General features: G+C 49.6%; 1 protein-coding gene across 3 annotated transcripts; it reads left to right on the forward strand.

Annotated features, from left to right (window-relative positions):
• Positions 1-600: 600 nt before the first annotated feature.
• MTA2 (metastasis associated 1 family member 2) lies at positions 601-18,400 on the forward strand. Of its 3 annotated transcripts, none has more exons than XM_082202184.1 (18): positions 601-768; positions 6,418-6,485; positions 6,960-7,053; positions 9,992-10,109; positions 10,244-10,307; positions 10,555-10,672; positions 10,814-10,916; positions 11,012-11,111; positions 11,995-12,183; positions 12,898-12,972; positions 13,184-13,242; positions 13,355-13,452; positions 13,706-13,845; positions 14,261-14,489; positions 14,579-14,668; positions 15,315-15,457; positions 16,170-16,318; positions 17,500-18,400. In XM_082202184.1, exons 1-18 carry the CDS (start codon positions 741-743, stop codon positions 17,669-17,671), a joined length of 2,037 nt encoding a protein of 678 aa, XP_082058310.1. In that variant the 5' UTR covers positions 601-740; the 3' UTR covers positions 17,672-18,400. The 3 variants fall into 3 exon arrangements, with proteins under 3 accessions (XP_082058310.1, XP_082058311.1, XP_082058312.1); XM_082202185.1 differs by having other exon boundaries at positions 15,315-15,433; XM_082202186.1 differs by lacking the exon at positions 16,170-16,318 and having other exon boundaries at positions 15,315-15,433.
• Positions 18,401-21,620: the final 3,220 nt, after the last annotated feature.

Consider the following 21,620-nt stretch of genomic DNA (forward strand, 5'->3'; position numbering starts at 1 on the left):
TATACTGCATATACTATGGGCAATAAATAAAATGGACAAATTGACGTGGACCTAGGCACACTTTCGAGTTAGTCAGAACACTTCGGCAAGCACCCAATAGGCTTCTTGCGTTCTGCGTAGCAAGAAGCGCCAGGACATTCGAGGAGCAGGGGCTTTGAGGAAAGGGTTAATCTCTTGACACCGAAAATGAAGACAGCCGAGCGGCGCGGCCTTGAGCCTACTTTGCGAAGTGACGTAAAGACGCCAAGGAGCGTTCTGAACTCTTGCCACTAAAAAGCAGTCCAGACCCGTCCTCCCTACCGCTTATAGGGGGGAAAGGTTTGTTTTACGGAACGACCCGAAGGCATCCGGAAAAACACGAGTGGCCCTCGTCCATTTCCGGGTATGGTCAGCAGACGTCGCCCTCATTCATCCGTTGGTAGTATTGGGGGAGGGGGGAAACTGGCCGGGGAAATCCCCGTCTCTTTCCGACCTCTTTTCCGTAAAAGCCCGAGATGCTGTAAGGAAAGGCGTGTTCTTTCGACGAGCGAGAACCGGAAAAAGCCGAGGGTTTCCGAAGATTCCCGAGGGGGCTTTCCGGAGGTTCCCGAAGGACTTGAGGCTTGGCCGGCGCCGGCGCTCGCTGCGTGAGAGGGAGACGACAACGGCGGCGGGAGGCGATGAAGAGCGGCCGGGCCCGGAGTTCCTGAGGGGGCCGCGGCGGGCCGGGCCGGGAGGAGTCGAAGCGCCCCACAGGCGTCATGGCGGCCAATATGTACCGGGTGGGCGGTAAGGAAGGAGAGGGGGGCGGGGGGAGAGGGTTTTTTTTTTTTTGCTGTGGGGGGAAAATGGGGGAGGGGCGAGACACGAGGGGAGGAGGGGTTGCTGGCTGGAGGGGAGAATGTGAGGGGAGAGGCAGGGAACGAAGGGGGAATTAATAGGTGAGGGGGGCTAAAGGGGTTCAGCACCAGGGGTTAAAGATAGAGAGAGGGCTGGTGGGGGAGGGGGTGTCGGGGGGTGCATTGAGGAGTTGGGGGAGGGGAGCTTGTCTCACCGAGGAGGTGAGGGGGGCAGGAGGGCTAAAGGGAGGGGGGCTGGACCCAGGAAGTGGGACTAAGTTTATTTGTACAGTAATGTGAAAAGGGGGGGGGCTTATAAAAAAAGCCACCATGGGGAGTATGGTGGAGTTTTGTGTGTGTGTTTATAAAGTTAGTTGTGGGGGCTGGGTTGTGGATCAGGGGGGTTGCTGAGAGGAGCAAGGAGGCTGGCTGAACTACCTAGTTTGTGGGGTGAAAGGGTTTGAAGAAATAAGGGGGATGCAAAAGAAATGTGGGGTGTTTGGGTGTGTGTGAAAGGAATAAGGGGGGGGGGTTAGTTCCAAGCAGTGGGATGGAGACTTGAAGGGAGCTGGTTTTGGTAAAGTGAAAAGGGGTTAGTGAAGGAGGTTGGGGGGTGTGGGGTGACTTTAAATTGGGGTGCTGTGGAGCAAAGGGTGTTCCTAAGGGGCAGGGAGGGGAGTTGTTGAATAAAATAGTTTGGGGTAGTTTGAGGTTTGTGAGGACTACATGGAGGCACTTGGGTCTAAACAGGTTTGGGATACTGGGGGCACCAAGAGGGTTTGTTCCAAATAGTGGGATAACGTTTGGAAATAGTTTATTTCAAGGTAATTGAGTGGAGGGAGGGTTTTTTTTGGGGGGGGGGCTAATACAGGAAGTGGTAAAATTAAGAAGTAGCAGGCATAGTGGTAGTGGTGGGACTTAAAGTGCATGTGGAGCAGGATGGCGAAAAATGGATATATGAAGGTTGGAGAATATTAAAGAGGTATAGGGAGGAAAGTGTTGAGGTCTAGTTTGAAGTAGTAACACAAAGATTGGAAACCCAAGGGGTTTGCTTGTGTGAATGCACATGGATGTGTGCATATTGGAGGGCAGTGTGAAAGAATAGGTTGGGCTACTGGGGATAAGATATGGGGCTGGGCAGGGGAGTTGGGGGCATGAAGGAGTTGGTTGGAGGACTCTGCTAATTATGTGATGGATGGGGCAGGCTTAAGAATTCAAAGCCTTTGGGAAAAGGTTTAACTTGAGGAGAGGTGGCGGTTTAAGAGTCTGTCCAACCCTTGTTTGAGTTTGGAATTTGGGTGAAAGAATTTGCGAGGGGGACACTAAAATTAAAGTATGGTGGGAAACATGATAATTTCCTCTCTCCCCTGCTAAACAGTTGGCTGCAGCAAGTGAGAAGAGGGTGAGCTGTTTTCAGTCTCAGATGTGGTGGTAGAGAAGTGAGGTCCAAAAGATTGGGGTGGGTGGGTGAAACAAGACCAGACTGGTGGGAAATTGGGGGGGGGGGTGTTAAGTATTGGTAGAAATGTCACGATCTGGTTAGTTGTACAGGGAGGTGTGAGGAGGATGTGGTTGGTTCTGGGAGAGAGTGGGAGCGAAGAAACAGATGGGGAAGGGCATAATACACTTAGGGGCCGCACAACTTAGAAGTTGAGCAAAGGGTCTTGTTGGATTTCAGCTGGGGGTAGTTAAAAGTCTGGGCCTGTCAGACTGGGGGGCAGGGGAGGCAAGGAGAGTGGTTTGTGCGCGGAGTTAAGAACAGGATGCTAGAGAGTTGGTTTTAAGAGTCTGCAGTATGTGAGGTGCTGGAACCTCCATAGTCAGAAGCAATATAGATGATGGGGGGAAAGCACTGGAGAGAGCCATTTCTATGGTGCCTTGCTTACAGACTTCCAGGAGGCATCTGCTTGGGGTTTGTGATGCTGAACTAGGGTTGTAGCCAATGTTATTCCTACTCAGAGTAGACCTATTTAATTTAATAGCAATGACTAACAAAGGTTCATTCATTTCATTGGGTTTGCTTTGAGTGCAACTTAGCTGGAAACAACCCAGTGTTTTTCATCTTTGGTCAATTCAGAACACTCTGCCAATATATCCCCACCCCCTTGCCATGATCAGTGCCTCCAGAATTCCCAGCATCACAGGGCCATAGGTCAATGATAGAGGGCACAGCTCACTTGCAGAAGGACCCAGGTTCAAAAAGTTCCGGCAGCGGGGCTAGGAAAGACACATACACACAGGGCTTTCTTTCAGCTGGAGCTCATTGGAGCTCAACTCTGGCACGTCTCAGGTGGGTGCCATTGCCATTCTAAGAGAACAAGGGAGAAGTTCATAGTCAGCTCCAGCACCTCTTTTTCTAGAAAAATAGCATGGCATATACACACTCATGTGTGTGTACACACACAGGAGAGAGAGAGAGAAACATGCTACTTGCAGTCTGATTAGATAATAAGGGGCTGGATGGGCATATGTTCAATCGTCTCCCTTTCTTTTCCTTTCACCTTCAAGCTTCTCATTCTTGCATTTAATGCCTGCTGCCCTCATTCCCTCCTACTCTCCTGTTCACAAGCTGTTGGACCCCTTAGTCACTTCTTCCCACTCTTATCTATCTCTTTAACCACCCTGCGGCTCCCTTGGCCTGGAATATCCTCCCTCCCCCTGGTGACAATTCCCCTCTCTTCTAGGCCCCTTCTCTGAAGACTTAACTACTTCAGCCAAATGGTTGGCTGCCATCCACCTTTTGCTTGCCCTCCCATTGTTACCTGACTCTCTCTCCAAGCCTGACTCCCCCCCCCCTTCTTAATTTCTCCACCACCTCCTGTTTAATGTGGGCTGAATCTGAGTCACTCATATACTGTATTGCTTATAGTGGCTAGTACTGGTAGGAAAACAAAGAACTTATTGGTAGTGGTGGAAATAGGCCTTGTGGAAGCGCAGCAGGCAACCCAACCCTTTCTTACATGTCAGACAAATGACTGGCAACCACACCTGGGTTGGGGCTTGGGGGCTTGGCTACTCTGGAGATCAGGGATGATAGTCTCTATATAGTTATATTGTGTGGCTGGCCAGCCTTCTGCACGATGGCTTTCACCTTCAGCATTCCCATAGTGGTGATATTGGCTTGCTTTTATGTGATTGTCATAAAGATTCAAATATAGTTGTGAAACACTTTAGACAGAAAGGTTTCTAGCCTTTCCCTGGCTTTAGCCACTGATAGGTATGATTTGCACCTAACAAAAAACAAACACCCTATAACTCTGTGTGGAGGCAGCCTGCCTTTTGTAGCGTGTAAGAAATATGCAGATCAGGGAAATTTGCATGTAGTGCTTCTGTTAATGATTGGGAGAAGCAGAGCACTGAAGCCTCATTCCCTCATGAGGGTTGGTGAACCAGTGTCCCTCCAAAAACTGCTGGATTACAAAATCCAATACAGTGGCACCTTGGAACTCAGATGTAATCCGTTCCGGAAGACTGTTAGACTTCTGAAATGTTCAAGTTCCAAGGAGCCAAAACATTTGAGAATGGAGCCATTTGAGTTCCAAGGTACCACTGTAATTTTCAGTGGCCAGCAACATCATTGGAGAGCCAAAGGTTCCCAATCCCTTCCCTAACTATTAGAATAGATGTGAGGAACCTTTATTCCTCCTGATGGTGCTGTATTACAATGCCTATGAGCCCCAACATGTATGACCAATGGCCAGGGATGATAGGAGCTGTAGTTCCGCGACATACGAAGGTCCAAAGTTTCACCACACCTCCATTAGAAAATTCTGGTTTCTGCAGCTTCAGTAGGCTTTTCCCCGCACCCAGCGCTTTCAGGCTCACCTTTTTAAAGGTTCAAATTCTGCTTGCTTTAAAAAGTGGGAAATGAAAGATGCTTATATTGAACTCTTCGTCTTGCTGTCAAATTCCATGGGGGTACCCACAGCATAGCTGCAGACAAGTGGGAGGTTCACAGCCCTGAGTGTGGGACTTCTGGTGGAATGGACAGAGGGTGCTGTGGCGGGTGGGGCTGAGCTGCAGGGTGGCAAGTCTTGAGGCTGGGCCAGAGAGGAGAAGTACTGAATAGTCTTTGTCCTGGATAAAATGGGATGGGCTGACCTAGATTAGATAAATCTTCATATTTTTCCTAAGGCACTTTGATGGGTTTGATGGATATAGTATTCCTATACGCAGTACAGTGGTACCTCACGTTACATACGCTTCAGGTTACATGCACTTCAGGTTACAGACTCAGCTAACCCAGAAATAGTACCTCGGGTTAAGAACTTTGCTTCAGGATGAGAACAGAAATCGTGTTCCGGCGGCGTGACAGCAGCAGGAGGCCCCATTAGCTAAAGTGGTGCTTCAGGTTAAGAACGGACCTCCGGAATGAATTAAGTACTTAACCCGAGGTACCACTGTATGTGCTTGAGCAATGGCTACTAGCTATGGTGAATGAACAGAACCTCCATGTTCAAAGGCAGTCTGAAAGGGAAGGTGGTTGCCTTTGTGACATGCTTAGAGACTTCTTAGAAGCATTCTTGTCGGCTGCTGTGGGAAATGGGATACTTTACGCAAATGGCCTTTGAAGTAATCCAGCCAGGCTTTTCATATATTCTTGAGGTGTATCTATGACAACTCCTGGAGGTGTCAAGAGCATGGGCTGTAAATGAGGAAGTCTTTAGTTCAAATCTCAGCTCGGCCATGAACTTGCCAGGTAGTATTAAACAATCTCCCCAGCCTCAGGCTCTTATCTGTACAGCATAACAGGGATAATAGTCCTTCTGGCCTATTTTACAGAGGGGCTATCAGGATCGGTCCAATCAGGGACAGACAGAAGGTGATTGAGAACTCCTGATCGATTTCTGGATGATTTGCGTAGCTCAGCAAGGGTCTTTGACATTTCATTATTTAACAAAACCAGCAACAAAAAAAGTTCCCCACCTTCCTTCAAATAGGCTTCTGAAATGGGTAAAGCCTGGGGAGAATCCAGGAGCAAATTTTCATGTGACAGGACATGGAGGAGGTCATTTCTTACAACTTCCAGGGCTGAGCATTACCAATGCCTTCTCCACTGGCAGTGCTTTGTACCTGTTTCTAATTGGTAGACTTTGCGGGTCTCTTGTAAATAAAAAAAAGCACAGGTTGCTTGCACAATTTACCTTTGATGCACATTCAAAGCACATACCTCCCCCAAAAATAATAATCCTGTGAGCTGTAGGTTATCCCTTACAGAGCTACAATTCCCAGCACCCATAATAAATTGCAGTTATCAGAATGTTCTTTAAAGGTATGGTGTGTACACAGCCACAGTCCTGAAGTGTACCTGCCTTGGCTTAAATGACATCCATGAAGCATTTAAAGCAGGGTTGGGGAACCTGTGGACCTCCAGACTACAGTTCCTACGATCCCTGACCATAGGCCATGCTGGCTAGTGTTGATGAAAGGTGGGTTCCAGCAACATCTGGAAGACCACAGAGCACCCTAGGAGGAAAAAACGTTAAACATCCACTTACATTGTTGTTTCAGGAGCCAGTGTCTCCTGAGAATATGTTCCTGCTTTCCAGCTGCTGCTGCTTCCACTCCCTCATTGCCTTTTGTTTTGCCCCTCTTACAGATTATGTCTACTTTGAGAATTCCTCTAGTAACCCCTACCTCGTCCGCCGCATTGAGGAGCTCAACAAGGTAATGACAGCACTGGTTGTGGGAGGCAGAGAGATGGGGTAGGGGGGTGCTGGGCTGCATGCCTTGGGGGTGCTGGACCTATTGTAGCCAAGAAAGCCAGGATATTTGGGAGCTGGGGGAGCATGGGGGGTGAAGTAGGAAGCTGCTGGGTGTGGTGAGGCACTTGAAAAGGATCCCGGTAGTCCCCATGACTCAGAAGCCATACGTTTTGTGGTCTCAGGCCTCTGGAGCTTTCTTCCGCTTGAGGTTACATAGGCAGCCTTCAGGTGCATGGCAAACACTTCCCTTATTCCAATGGGCATTTTTAAGGTAGTGTTGATGTTCAGGTTTATGGTGAGTTTTCATTCTCTGTGTTTACTTTTATGTACTTAGACTGGCTAATGATTAAGTGGTATAGAATTGCCTTACATAAATAAGAACAAGATCTTGCCTGCCCACTAATAAACAGCGTTGCCCCTCTGCTTCTACCCCCAGACGGCCAATGGCAATGTGGAGGCCAAAGTGGTCTGCCTGTTTCGACGGCGTGATATATCCAGTAGCCTCAACAGCCTAGCCGACAGCAATGCCCGTGAGTAGGGGGGTCCCTGGTGTGATTTGCGTTTTCTTTGGAGCCAGTAGCTGCGGAGTATATTTGGGTTGGGGGGGCGAGATGTTGCACCGGGCCTGTAGGGCTGGGTAGCGCGTGGGCCGTGTGTCTGGGAATGGGCCTTTGGCAGCCTCTCTGGTGACACCGGCTGTGCTGGAGGAGGTTGGGGGGGAGAGGAGAGGCACAGAGGTGGATAGGGAGCTGTTGCCCTCAGGCTGGAGCAAGAGGAGGAGGGAAGCCACCTCGGAAGAGAAAACAAGAAAGGAGTGTGTGAAAGGCTGCCCTACCCTCTTTCCCAGAGCAATTGCATCTGAGAGCCCTGGGAAGCTTCTTTCTACCCTAGCAGAAGTGGAGACTTAAGCAGATTGATTTGGGGGAGGGTGTCTTTATTTCTCTCCACCTGCTTGCTCACAGATCCAAAATACAGAGCAGCAGTTAGTTGCTGGCTGTTTGCATAATACATTGACTCTTTTAAAAACTTTGGCAGGGGTCGGATAGGAGAATAAGGTGCATGTAGGTTTGGAAACTTTATGCTTTCTTCCGTTGGAGAGGGGCTTTTAGGGTCTTTGCGGAACTAAATCCCGGTGGTGAAGGCCAGGAGGTGATATCTGCCCCTGGCCCTTATAAAGCCTAGCCTTCTCTGAATCCTGGCACTGTCGTCAGCTGCTGAAGGGTTAACAGAAGTAGGATGGGGTGGGAGGAGCTTGCATGACTGCTTAGGGCTTCCTGGCCTCTTGGAGCAGGGGCTGTGACCTTGACTCTGTCCAATCAGGCCAGAGGAGGAGGAGGAGGAGGAGGGCTGGTTCAAGGCTGCCTCTAACCCACAGGCCCACCTTTCCTTTGCAGAGGGTTTCCTGAGTCAAAAAGCAGGGGCGGGAGGGGAGGGTGGAGTAAGCATCCTTCAAGTCCCTCCCTGGGACTCTGCCAAGTTCTGAGAAGCAGAAGGGGGTTGGGAGAACAATGCGCCTCTTGGTGGACGCTGCTTCTTGGCTGCTTCTAGGAGGGTGGCTGAGTGTGTGTGTGTGTGTGTGTGTGTGTGTGTGTGTGTAGACAGAGAGAGAAACTGACATGCAGGCACATGCTGTGTTGCTGGAAAGGGGAGCGGAAATGACGACCCTTTGACAGCAGCGAGTAGGGCACTGTTGTTTTTTTAATAAAAAGGGAAAATTTGGGTTGCTATCCTAATCCTGCTTAATTTGGGAGTAAGCCCCATTGGAGTCAATAGACTCCTGAGTAAACATGGCTAGATCTATGCTGGGAAATGATCAAAAGGTTGGAGTATCTGAGGTGCTTTGGTAGTTGGTTTTTTTGTGGGGGGGGGGAATTGATTGGGTCGGGGATCATTATAGGTGTTACAATTGGAGGAGGGAAAGTATTTCTCTCTTTCTCATAGTACTAGAACTCAGGAACACCCAGTGAAAGTGAGGCAGTCGATTCAGGGCAGACAGAAGGCTTTTCACGCAATGTGTAATTAATTAAACGATGGAAGCCGCTGCCATAGGATGTGGTGGTGGACTACAACCAATGTGGCTTTTAAAAGAGGATTAGACAAATGTCTTCTTTTTTACCTTGCTCTTCAACCAGAAAAGGTTCCTAGAATAGCTTATTATTGTTTGTCGGAGGGGAGTTTTGCTTTGTTTTATTATGTATTTTGTGGTCTCATTTTGTATTTTTATGTTGTGAACTGCCCTGTGATGATGTTCAGTTGTCAGTAAGACAATCTCTGCCTGAAGGGTAACTATCTGCAAGATATGAGACACAAGGAACAAGGGATGGGGACTAACAAGGGGTGGAAAGAAAGCTCAGGCACCAGTTCTTAAACCTGTAGTACTTAAAACAACCAGCTGGGATGGAAACAATGTAGGGTAGCCTGATGGCATCACCCTTGCTAGGTGACTTTGTGGGAGAGCTAAAGGCAGCTGGTCTCTTGGCAGAAGTGCTTTCCTTTTCTCCCTTTGTTCTACAGCCTGGTGGACTCATAGGTAAAGGTAAAGGGACCCCTGACCATTAGGTCCAGTCGTGACTGACTCTTGGGTTGCGGTGCTCATCTCGTTTTATTGGCCGAGGAAGCTGGCGTACAGCTTCCGGGTTATGTGGCCAGCATGACTAAGCTGCTTCTGGCGAACCAGAGCAGCTCACGGAAACGCCATTTACCTTCCCGCTGGAGCGGTACCTATTTATCTACTTGCACTTTGACATGCATTCAAACTGCTAGGTTGGCAGGAGCAGAGACCGAGCAACGGGAGCTCACCCCGTCACCCCGTCACGGGGATTCGAACTGCCGACCTTATGATTGGGAAGTCCTAGGCTATGTGGTTTAACCCACAGCGCCACCCGTAAGAGAATAAATGTATTAACTAAGCATGATACTGAGAATAGAACCTCCATGTTCAAAGGCAGTATACCTGTTTGAATTTAATTTATCACCATTAGATCCAAGCCTTTCTCCAGGGAGTTCAGGGAGGCAAACCCCATTTAAACTCACAACAGTGCTGTGATTTTAGGCTTTGGGTGTGAATGTGTGATGGAACGAGAGGCCACCCAATGAACTTTGTGACAAGCAAGTATTAAAACCCACATTCTCCAAGTCCTGTGTTTTAACTATTGGCACCCTGGCTCTCAGACATTAGAGAGAAACAGGAGAGGGGCCATTGCATTTCTGCACTGCATGTGAGTTTCCATATACGTCTAACTGGTTGCCATTGGAAGCGGAGTGTTGGGTTGGGTGGGCCCTTGATTTGATCCAGCAATCCGGTTTTTATGTATTTTGAAAAGCCTGATTTTAGCCTTTTGAGTAGTCTCCATATTGATTTGGGATGATTTCTGGCTAAATCAAAGGAGCCACACTTTGCAGTTTCTGGGGGAGATGGAATTCCTGGAAGTGAAACCTTTACCTTCTGCCTCTTTCACCCCAAAACAGGAGAATTTGAAGAAGAGTCCAAACAGCCTTCGGTGTCGGAACAGCAGCGGCACCAGCTAAAACACCGGGAACTCTTCCTTTCACGCCAGTTTGAGTCTCTGCCCGCTACCCACATACGGTGAGGAGAGGCTGGAGACAATTGTTATATATCACTATATTTGTATAACACTATTAATAAAAAAAATCAAACAACCATACAGACACAGTTGAGAGATCTGCTAGGCTAGACGCAGGTTCTGTTTTTCTTTGCAGGGGGAAATGCAGTGTTACGCTGCTCAACGAGACAGACATCCTCAGCCAGTACCTGGATAAAGAGGTGAGGCAGGTTGCGTAAAAAGGAATGTATGTGGCTTCTTGCAGAGTCCCAGTGTTATGGACTTGGGATAAAAGGGTATCATCCCTCATCTCCGTCAAACAGAATAGTAGGGAAGGCAGCCTCCCACTTCTGTTCTCTTTAGGCTTTGCAGAAGGAGTGAAGACATCCTCCTACTGCCAGAAACTGAAGAGACTCAGGGTTTTAAGGGTACCTCCTTTTAACTGGCCATGTCCCTTTTTCCTCCCAGGATTGTTTTTTCTATTCGCTGGTCTTCGACCCTGTTCAGAAGACTCTTCTAGCTGACCAGGGTGAAATCCGGGTTGGCTGCAAGTATCAGGCAGAGATCCCAGAGCGGCTGGCGGAAGGTGAGCAAGGAAAACACACACACACACACACACACACACACCTTGATCACTGAGCAAAAAGAAAGAAAGAAAAGTACTTCCCTCGATTGGTGGGATCATGGCGGTCTGTGCATTGACAACCCCTCTCTCATACTCCCTCAGGAGAATCAGACAATCGAAACCAGCAGAAGATGGAAATGAAGGTGTGGGACCCTGACAACCCTCTTACTGACCGGCAGATTGACCAGTTCCTTGTGGTGGCTCGGTGAGATCCTGCTGGGGGGTGTTGTGGCTCCTCTTGCCAGTCTAGCTCCAGCTCCTGCGGGTCATTAACCCTCCCTTTTCTTCCTTCAATGCCAGGGCTGTTGGCACCTTCGCTCGCGCCCTTGACTGCAGCAGTTCCATCCGGCAGCCCAGCCTTCACATGAGCGCGGCTGCCGCCTCCCGTGACATCACGCTGGTGAGGGGGCGAGGAGGGAGAGAAGGGCAATAGCTGTGGGTGGGGCATGACGGGTGGGGCAGGGCTGTATATTATGTATAGGTAAAAAAACTGCACCCAAGCCCTAGGTCGGGAAGAGCCAAGGGTTGAATCCAGTGTCAGTTCTCCTCCAATCCATGGAAGTTACTAGGCATTACTAACTTGGATCCATCAATTACTGTAGGTCTGCTCTGTTGGATACAACTCCGAGATTTGCAAAATGCTAATTAAAAACCATGCCAATTCACTTATTTTCACAAAACTGTATTTTAAACAAACAAACAAAAAACAGCTTGGTATAATTTATTCAGTTAAGACAGTTGAGGGACAAGGAAGTCTTCTACTGACATTTGGATCCATATTCAAACATCCCTCTAGCATTGTTTTCAAGCCTGTGTTTGCAACCATAAGGACTAGGAGCTCAAGTCAAACACCACACAAAACCATATGTTAACCATAGAACCAACTGGTCTTTGAGCTTCCTTATTTAAAAGGAGCAAGCCATGGTTGTGAGGCTGCTTGTCTGCTCCCTTGCCCCGGCCCCAATCTGCTCAGCAGTCTGCAGAGGCCTCCAGAGGCAGAGCAGTGGCTACAACTCAGATTTGTTGATTCAGATATGGCACCAAACTATAGCATCATCTGCTTAACAAACCATGGTTTGGTAGCCGATTGCAAATCATGGTTTCTCAATTCAAACTTTGCGTCCAACCATTACAGCTAAGTTTCCTTGAGCTGATGTGGGGGGCCTGAGATTCTGAGGAAACTTAAGTTCTGAATCCAGTGCTACATTCAGCAGACTGCACAATCCCAAGTCGCACAACTGCCTCCTGTTCTCTATCTCTTCTGTCCCCTTCTGTCTTGGCAGTTCCATGCAATGGATACATTGCAGCGGAATGGCTACGACCTGGCCAAGGCTATGTCAACACTGGTGCCCCAAGGAGGCCCCGTGCTGTGCAGGGACGAGATGGAGGAGTGGTCGGCTTCCGAAGCCATGCTCTTTGAGGAGGCCCTGGAGAAATACGGCAAAGATTTCAATGACATCCGGCAGGACTTTGTGAGTTGGGGCTATGAGTTGGGTGGAAAATAATGGTCAGAGTCTCCTGTGGCTCAACTTTTTACCCCCCTCCCTTTCCGTTTCCCCCAAAACTGGGAAGGGTGTCTTCTCCCCCACTCTTGGAAAAGGGACATAATCATTTCTCCTCCTGATAAGCAGACAGACCCACTTTCTAATTTGCCCCAGAACTCAGTCTTTGGGATGCTTGTAAAACTGGTATTGTGTACAGACGTAGTTTTAAACTGATGTGCCGTGGCACCCTAAGACTCATTGGATGATGGTTTGGGAAGCCATGGGCAGCGCCAGCATCTGTCCCTTCTCCTTCCCTATCTCCTTTTAATAGATAGATTAGATTGATAGAAATGGCCACGCGTGGCAGAAGCAAGGATAGCAATACCTACAAGGCGCACCTCACAGGAAATGTAGTTCCCAAGCCCCGCCTCCACCTAGGAGGGGGCTACATTGCCCACAGGCAGGCTGAAGGGGAGCTGCAGAAAGAATGTAGTTGGTCAAGGGAGCTATGGACTCCGAAAGGTTGAAAACCTGGTGTGCAGAGTTCCTTCTCTTCCAGATTCCAACTGCTTCCCTAACTGTAGTTTGCCCCCACCAACTGGAGGGCTGCCCAGGGTCAAATGCCGGCTCCCCCCCCAAAAAAAAAACTGGTGGGTTGGGCCAGTAACTGTGCATTCCCTTGAAGTCTTGTCTCTCTTGCAGCTCCCGTGGAAGTCCCTTGCCAGCATTGTGCAGTTCTACTACATGTGGAAAACCACGGACCGATACATCCAGCAAGTGGGTGAACTGATTTCTGCAGAGCTTTTGGGGTTTGGCAGTGGGGGGAGAAGGGACCATGGCTGGGGTGGGAGAGTCCCGTTCCTTGCCCAGAGGCTGCACCGGCCTGTGGACCCCCCTAACCAAGTGGCTTTGATAACATGAGACTCAAGCAGAGACCCCGCAAAAGGCAGCATGTCTTGACCGTCCCACGTTCTCCTTTTCCTTATAGAAAAGGTTGAAAGCAGCGGAAGCTGACAGCAAGCTGAAGCAGGTGTACATCCCCACCTAGTGAGTATTCCCCACCCACCTCAGGGACCAGCAGGGACAGATGCGTCCAGAGTTCAGCCTGGCCTCTTTAACAGCATTTGTCTTCTTCCCCCATCCCTTCCACACCACCCAGCACAAAACCCAATCCAAACCAAATCATCTCTGTGGGCTCCAAGCCTGGCATGAACGGGGCTGGCTTCCAGAAGGGGCTGACCTGCGAGAGCTGTCACAGTGAGTACCTGCCGGGGGGGGGGGGGCATTGTATCTCTGAGGACAGGGAAATGGCACAAGCACAGTGCAAATGGGTTTCTGTTCATCAGTGGTGACTCTGACAACAACGTTGCAGTGTTTCACCCAGTGTGGGTGGGCTCTGTTGGTTCACCCACCTGAGTTATTTGCCTCCTAACTTGGGGGGGGGGTGGAGAGGATCTAGGGTTTCACTTGTCTGAGTCCATGACCCCTCTGCCTCCCTTTTGCCCCACAGCCACCCAGTCAGCACAGTGGTATGCTTGGGGTCCCCCCAACATGCAGTGCCGCCTGTGTGCCTCCTGTTGGATCTACTGGAAGAAATACGGGGGCCTGAAGACCCCGACACAGCTCGAGGGAGCAGCCCGCAGTGTCACGGTAAAGCCTGCTCTAGTATCGCTAGTCCCTGATTTGAACCTGAAGTGTAACATTTGCTGTCTTCACCGAAGCCTCTAAAATTGCTATATTCTTCTGGGTTCTACCTGTAATGGCTACTAGCAGCAGCAAATTTAACAGTGAAGGGGACTTTGCTCAGAGGATTTCCTGGCCACATCGTTCTTATCTCTCCATGAAAGCAGCTTGGTCCAGGAACAAATGGTTGGCTTTTTAGATTTTGATACCACATTGGCAGGTGGTACAGTGCTGGCCTCTTTTTGTTATGTTGTCATTGACGTAGCTGGCATCTTGCCACATGCTGGTTCTTTCCTATTCCCTTTACTTTGGGTGGGGGCAGTCATTCGCTTTGCAAGCTGAGCAGGGATCTCACCATATTGCCCTTTCTCTTGTTTTCCAGGAGCCACACTCCCGGGGCCACATGTCTCGGCCAGAAGCCCAGAGCCTCTCTCCCTACACGACCAGCGCCAACCGGGCCAAGCTTCTAGCCAAGAACCGGCAGACCTTCCTGCTGCAGACCACCAAGCTGACCCGCATTGCACGCCGCATGTGCCGGGACATCCTGCAGCCGCGCCGGGCTGCCCGTCGTCCATACGCACCCATCAACGCCAATGCCATCAAGGCAGAGTGTATGTTTTGTGTGTGTGGTGAAGAAGGGCTGTTTGGAACAACGGAGGAGCTGGCGGATCTCATTCCTGTTGTTTGCTCTCCCCTCCAGGCTCTATCCGGCTTCCCAAGGCCGCAAAGACACCCCTCAAAATTCACCCTCTGGTGCGGCTTCCGCTGGCTACCATTGTCAAGGAGCTAGGTAAGGAGACAGGGGTCGGGCTTATGTCTCACATCTCTTGACGTTTGCTCTCCAAATCACAATTATTGCCACAGGTTTGTGCACTCCTTTCTCATGTATGAATTCCCTTCTCCCTTCTATGGTTTTGCTGTGATGTTCAAATCAAGCAAAAATATGACTGGGATTAACTGGGATTTCCTCCAAACCATGATTTGCAGACAATCCTGACTTTCTGTGAATTCCAAATCATGGGACATAAGGAATTACGTACACCCCCACCGAGCAGTCCACAACCCATTTGAAGATTGTGTCCCTGAATATCGGTTGCTGGGAATTGCAAGTGGGGAGAGTTGCTGTTGCACTCAGCTTCCGCTTGTGGGCTTCCTTATGGGCATCTGGTTGCCCACTGTAAAAGCAGGATGCTGGACTAAATGGGCCATTGGCCTGATCCAGCAACCAGGCTCTTAGGTTCTTATGGTGTCAGTCTGGTGTCTTGGAATAGGGGAGAGAGGAAGCTTTGGCCCAAACAAGCTAGTTTCTCCTTCCAAAAACACCAGATGTTTATAAGAAAACATATCTCCCAAAAATGGGAAGCAATACCACTAGGGGAAAGCCTGTGTTTCTCTTCAGCAGTTGCCCACCTAAGACAATGCTCTTGTTCTTCCAGCTGCACAGGCTCCCCTGAAACCAAAAACCCCCCGAGGCACCAAGACGCCCATCAACAGAAACCAGCTGACCCCGAACCGAGGCCTGGCTGGCATCGTGGGCAAGCGGGCGTACGAGAGTGTGAGTGCCGCTGGGCTCTGGAAGGTGGGCATCGAAGGGCGGCGGTAGCATTTGGGTGTGATTGAGTGTGATGTTATGGAGACGTTGGGCAGGGAGAAGGGGTGTAATAGCAGAGAGTGTCAAAGGATTGTGTCCGATGTTAACCGCACTCGGAGTGCACCTGTTTAAATGAATGAACACAACCAAATTGGTTCCATTGAAATCAGTGAGCCTTCTCTAAGTGGAGCTTGGGTGGGTACCACCTTACAGTTCTGAAAGTTTATTTTTGTGTGCTTGAGGGAGGGGGAGACCCAGACATTTGAAACCCTAAAAGGGGCAGAAAAGGTAAATAATATTTTTAAAAAACAAACTGCAAAATGGTTAGTGTTCACTGTGGCTGATGCTACTTAAATTTCCCATAACTCCTTTTTCTTTTTCTCTTTGGGAGAGTAGGAATTTATTGTTTCGGGGGGGGGGGTGTCTTTGTTCTTTCTGGGCCTACAGCTCTCTCTCTCTCTCTCTCTCTCTCTCTCTCTCTCTCTTGCTCTCTCTTTCTCTCTCTGTAAGTTCCTCTCTGCAGTTGGTGGGGAGGATGGGTAGCCAGTTTCCCCCAGCCAGGCAGCATAAGACTCTCCCTCCCATTTCGGGGCAGGGTGAGACGGACTCAGGATGGAGGGGGAGGGCGGGAGCCAGCAAGAGGTGGACACTGCCTTTGGGGTTTCCTCTCGCTGATAGCTCTATGTGCGACTGGGTGCAGGTGGCAGGGGGCGGGCTCCCCTTCTCGGCCAACGGGCGGCCCATGACTTCCGGAATGAGGTCGAGCACTCAGCCTGCCATCAAGCGTCAGAAGCTGAACCCGGCCGACGCCCCCAACCCAGTCGTTTTTGTGGCTACCAAGGACACCAGGTACTGGGGAAGGGATTTAAAACCAAAAAAATGCAGTTGGGGTGAGCAGGAAGGCGATGGAAAGGGTGGCGCAGTGGGCAGGGTGTTTAGCTTATCCCTTCTCTGGCACAGGGTTGGTACTGGCCTCTTCTGTTCCGGGCTCCTGCCTCAGATATGGAGTTTTGTGCCAGTTTTCTTATCAGGAGCAAACAAATAAAAAATGGAATTCCCCCTCCCTCCCCGCAAGTCCTGACAGCTATTGCTGTGTGCTACATAATGTCCTTGGGACATTTACCCACTTAACCACCCCTCTTTTCTGCAAGAACTCTGGGCGCAGAGAGATGCTCCACTCTTCCAGACGGTCAAGGGCCCTAGGGCGAGAGGTAGCATCCCAGCCTGTAATTCACCTGGGAATTTTTAGTCAGGTTGTTGCACAATAGTGGATTCTCTCTCTCCTCCACCTTTCTGCCACAAACAGGGCGTGATTAATGTGCAAAGAAATGTAGATTTTACTTGATTTATTTGTTACATATTTTTGGGTACCCATTAAATTCTGGAGATTTTAGATAAGGGTGTCAGGTGCCAAAAGCTCAGAAGGAAATATGCACGAGGCCCCACTGTGTGCTTCTGCTATTCCCCATTGGACCAACGAGGTCTAGAAAATGGCCCTTCTACGTTTTAAAATGGATGCAAAGAAGTTCAGAAACCCTGGCATGTGGAAGTATGTCCCTCCTAGCCATCATACACAGCTTCTGTCGCAGAAGCAACAACCTATGCCTCATAATTGTTTGTGCCCAAGACACAATCTCCCTTTTTTTTAAGGTTTTATTTTCAAAAATGGCAGATGCTACAAGTTGTGTAGCTTTGGCACTGGCAACAAGGTTTTATAAATCCTGTCCGATGCTGTTTAGAGACAATCCCAATCTCAGGCCAGAGCTACAGTTGAGGGGAAAGGGAGTTTAAAAAATACAAGCGACAATAGGTGCTGGGAGGGGTTGAAATAAAATATTGTTTATGGGCCCCACAAAAACTGGACCGGCCCGGTGTAGGGGTTGATTCTGGCGCTGCCCTGCCAGGCTGCTCACTGCGTCTTCCATCATCTTCTGAGGCGCTGCTTGCACCACGCGGCTTGTCCTCTTTGGTTAGGCTCTGCAGTGTTTGTGCCCCTGACGCCTGCGCCCCTTCTGCTTTCCTTCCCCCAGGGCGCTCCGCAAGGCCCTGAGCCACTTGGAGATGCGCCGTGCTGCCCGCCGGCCCAACCTGCCGCTCAAGGTGAAGTCGGTGCTGCCCCTCCGGCCTGTAGCAGCTCCTCTGGTACCCGTACCCCCAGCCCATCCTGCCAGCACCAGCGAACCCATCATCCTGGAAGACTGAGTGCTGTCGCTTCTCTGGCGCCCCCTCTAGGATCCTTGTAGCCATCTCACCCAACACCAACACCCCTTTCCCGCCTCCAAGGCCTGTCTGACAGAGAGAACTTCAGAGCTCCAGTTGCCAAGCGTTTGCTGGGATTGGGCAGGTGGGAGGGGGGCATCTCTTTCCCTCCCCTCCCCCCCCCGCAAAGTTGGATACTGGACACCCTTCATTTCCCCCCTTTTTATATATATATGTATTTTTTAATTTCCACGTTTTCCCTTCCTTTTTTTACCCTCCCCTAACAATTCAGACTTGCGCACAAAGCTGGCCACTTCCCTCCCCTCCCCATGGCAGCACTGTAAATGCAAGTTGTGCCCTCTTCTGTGTGTGTGTGTTTGGGGGTCAGGGTGGAGAAGACTGTAGGGATGGCATGGACTTGGGGAAATACAGAACCCCTTTCAGAGTGACTTCCATTCCACCCCTGCAGCTGTTTTTCCTTCTTTTTTGTCTCTATGTCTCCCCCCCTTTTTTTTTTAAGTTGCCCTCTGGTCCCAAATACCCATGTATCTGGGAAAAGAGGGGCAGCCCCAGCTGTCTGTAAACATGGCTACCCTTGCCCCCCTCCCCTCAAGCCTTTGACAAGCCCATTTTTTGTACATGGTTTGGAGAGGAAAAAAAGTCAGGTTTTTTTAAGTCAACCTCTTACTGGTTCTTATAGCAACAAAATAAATAAATGCTGTTTTCTTCACACCTTCCTCTCCTCTCTTTTTTTCCGTTTGCATGTGAGGGAGCTTGTTTTGGGAAAACTTGATGCATGTGTGTTGCTCCTTACAGGGACAAAAGGGTTTCACTTTATTGCCTTGTGTTAAGAGTGGATAGCCAGGACCTACATAGGTTATGCCCTTCCCCTCCTTTCTCCCTTCGGGAACAGGTAGGCAGGAAAACCTGGAATGGCCCTTCTAAATTTTGCAGATGCAGGGAAGAGAACATCACTCACTACTTAGATAAGACACACAGATAAAGTGAGAGAATTAGCTTTTTGTCCTTGAACTGGTATTTGCTGAGGACAGGATAGAAAGTATCAGGGAGGCTCTCATATGTTCACAGTCCGTTAAAAAACACCTGTGCTTTTCAGAGACTTGTCCTCCCAGTGTAACGACTCCGGCTTCAACCCTGGAAAAACACTTGGAGGCTCAGTTTAACTTTTCAATTCAATGGAAATAAGTCCTCACTTTTACCAGTTTCATCCCTGCCGTGTCGATGTGGGCCCTAAAAAAAATCAGTTATCTCACGCAAGAGGATGGTGGAAACGGCACTGCCTTTCTGCTCTTAGCCCAGACAGTCTTCTAAGGCAAATCCCTTCTCTGATAGGCCCTACAGCTCTCTGCTAATCTCCCTTCTCAGTCCTCATCTGGGATTAAACTGTTCAGATTATAGAAATGCCTGTAGACTAACGTCCGTTCTGGTTGTGAACGGCATAAAATGCACAGCGGCTTTTCAGGAACATTGGGAACCTTTCCTGCTGAAGAAAGACAGGCTGTAGTGATGGAAGGTGGGGGGGGGGAGAGACCTTCAGGAAATCAAGAGACGCAGCATGGGGCCGGTGTTGGAGGAAGAGGAAGCCATACAGAGCCAGGGGGTTGCGCCATCTCCCGCCCCCGCTTTCTTACCCAGCATAACCCACATGTTTCCTACTCATAACTGTACTGGTCTCTGGAGTGAGGATTTGAAAGTTTCAGAATGAAGGGGGTGTTGGCTGTGATTGGTGACACAGTAACCCGAATCCCTCATGAATTGTCACAAGTTTGGCAACCTACATGTTTGGGCTTTGTACTAAACCACATTCTGGGACCCTGAGGCCCCTTTCCTTTTCAGGGGCCTGCATCATCTGGAGCAGGGATTTCTAAACTTCTTTCCCGCACGAACCACTTGAAAATTGCTGAGGGTCTCTGTGGACCACCTAATGTTACTGTTGCGCCTCTTGTAGCAACTGTAACGTGCTGTGCTAGCTGCTCTAGGAATTTTAGTTTGTATTTTTATTGATTTTATTTCTTATACAATAAAATACAGTATTCCACAGAATTCAGACTGTAGTACAGTCAAATGAAATATGAACTCTTGCATACTTTCTCCCTTCTCGCACACTGAACCAACCTTGTAGGGCAATGGGAGCTTTGAGGATTAAGTGCAAGATTTAGTTGTAGGAAAGCTGAGAGGATTGAAGGTTGCTAAAACAAAAGTCGGTGCCAGTAAGAATATCAGAAGAGCACTGCTGGATCAGTCAAAATGGCCCTTCTAGTCCAGAATCCTGTTCTCACAGTGGCCAAAGGGATGCCTCAAAGGGAAGCCCACAAGTAGGACCCGAGTGCAAGTGTTCTGCAGTTTCCAATAACTGGCATTCAGGACACTGCCTGCAGTTATCTATGATGGCAGTGGGTCTATTCACAGTGAGGGCCAGATTCCCTTCTGGGGTGGCAGGAACATGCCAAAGGTGGGCAGCAGCAGAGGCAAAAGTGACCAGAGCAACGGAAGTTAATTGTACCTTTGTACAGTGGTACCTCGGGTTACATACACTTCAGGTTACAGACTCCGCTAGCCCAGAAATAGTGCTTCAGGTTAAGAACTTTGCTTCAGGATGAGAACAGAAATCGTGCTCCGGCGGCGCGGCAGCAGCAGCAGGAGGCCCCATTAGCTAAAGTGATGCTTCAGGTTAAGAACAGTTTCAGGTTAAGAACGAACCTCCGGAACGAATTAAGTACTTAACCCGAGGTACCACTGTATAGTCGATAATGGGAGTAAAGGCCTCTGCAGCCTTCCCAGGGCTTGAATTTCCTGTTTGCAACCTGGCGGCAGTAGTACCAAGAATTCTGTCTTAACTTGCCCAGGACAGAGAACCCCCTCACATGCCTGAGGCTTCCTCAGCCTTTGGCTGCTTCGCTAAGCTACCTTAATGGTGTGGGTGTGCAGCTGGAAGCTGCCATTGTGCTCCAAGTCGTTTTAAATGCCGGGAACTTATAAAGGGTATGGTTCCTTTCCCAAAAGAGCCACCCTACTATGAAATCTGGGTCTCCGCAACTTCTGTAAAAGGAACCACCAACTATTACCCATGAGCAAGCAATGCCAGAGGCCTGCAGGTAGCAGGTAAAAAGGGAAAGGTAAAGGTGCCTCTGACCGTTAGGTCCAGTCGCGAATGACTCTGGGGTTGCGTGCTCATCTCGCTCTATAGGCTGAGGGAGCCAGCGTTTGTCTGCAGGCAGCTTCTGGATCATGTGGCCAGCATGACAGCTGCTTCTGACGAACCAGAGCAGCGCATGGAAACACCGTTTACCTTCCCGCCAGAGTGGTACCTATTTATCTACTTGCACTTTGACGTGCTTTCGAACTGCTAGGTGGGCAGGAGCAGGGACCGAGCAACGGGAGCTCACCCCGTCGCAGGGATTCGAATCGCCAACCTTCTGATCGGCAAGTCCTAGGCTCTGTGGTTTAGACCACAGCGCCACCCGCGTCCCCACAGGTAGCAGGTAACAGCCATCTATTCAAAACATTTTTAAACTGGGCAATTCCTCACAACACACTGTTGGTACCTTTCATCTCACCCTTTGCTGACCTACTGGCAATACCTATTGTGACTATCCTTCTGCACCACGGCTACTTTGTAACCCAGGATGGGGAACCCACGGACTTCTTTAGGTACACCTTGGGATGTCTCCCCAAGCCACAAACCTTCGCTAGCCACATCCCTCCGTATCTCCTGCTCTGCACCCACCTTGGGCGTTTTTGCCTTCTTGGAATGTCATTGCACTGTGAAAATGCTTGCTTACCAGGACAGAGAGATGTTGGAGTGGGGGGTCCCACCCATTTGTGTCTGGCACAGAGCTACTTCCTTTGTTACCTTAATGGCCCATACTTAGAAGGCTATTACCTCACCTGGAAGCTAGCCTGGCTATTCCTGGAACTGAAGCCCTGCTGG

The sequence above is a fragment of the Podarcis vaucheri genome (genome assembly GCF_965113315.1).
Source record: "Podarcis vaucheri genome assembly, chromosome: 16".
NCBI lineage: Eukaryota > Metazoa > Chordata > Lepidosauria > Squamata > Lacertidae > Podarcis > Podarcis vaucheri.

What these genes read in the sequence shown, in the direction of transcription:
- MTA2 (XM_082202184.1), top strand. Translation starts at nt 741, where the DNA reads ATGGCGGCCAATATGTACCGGGTGGGCG. An exon ending in CAATATGTACCGGGTGGGCG is followed by an intron (nt 769 to 6,417) that starts GTAAGGAAGGAG and finishes CCCCTCTTACAG; the next exon opens with ATTATGTCTACTTTGAGAAT. An exon ending in CCTAGCCGACAGCAATGCCC is followed by an intron (nt 7,054 to 9,991) that starts GTGAGTAGGGGG and finishes ACCCCAAAACAG; the next exon opens with GAGAATTTGAAGAAGAGTCC.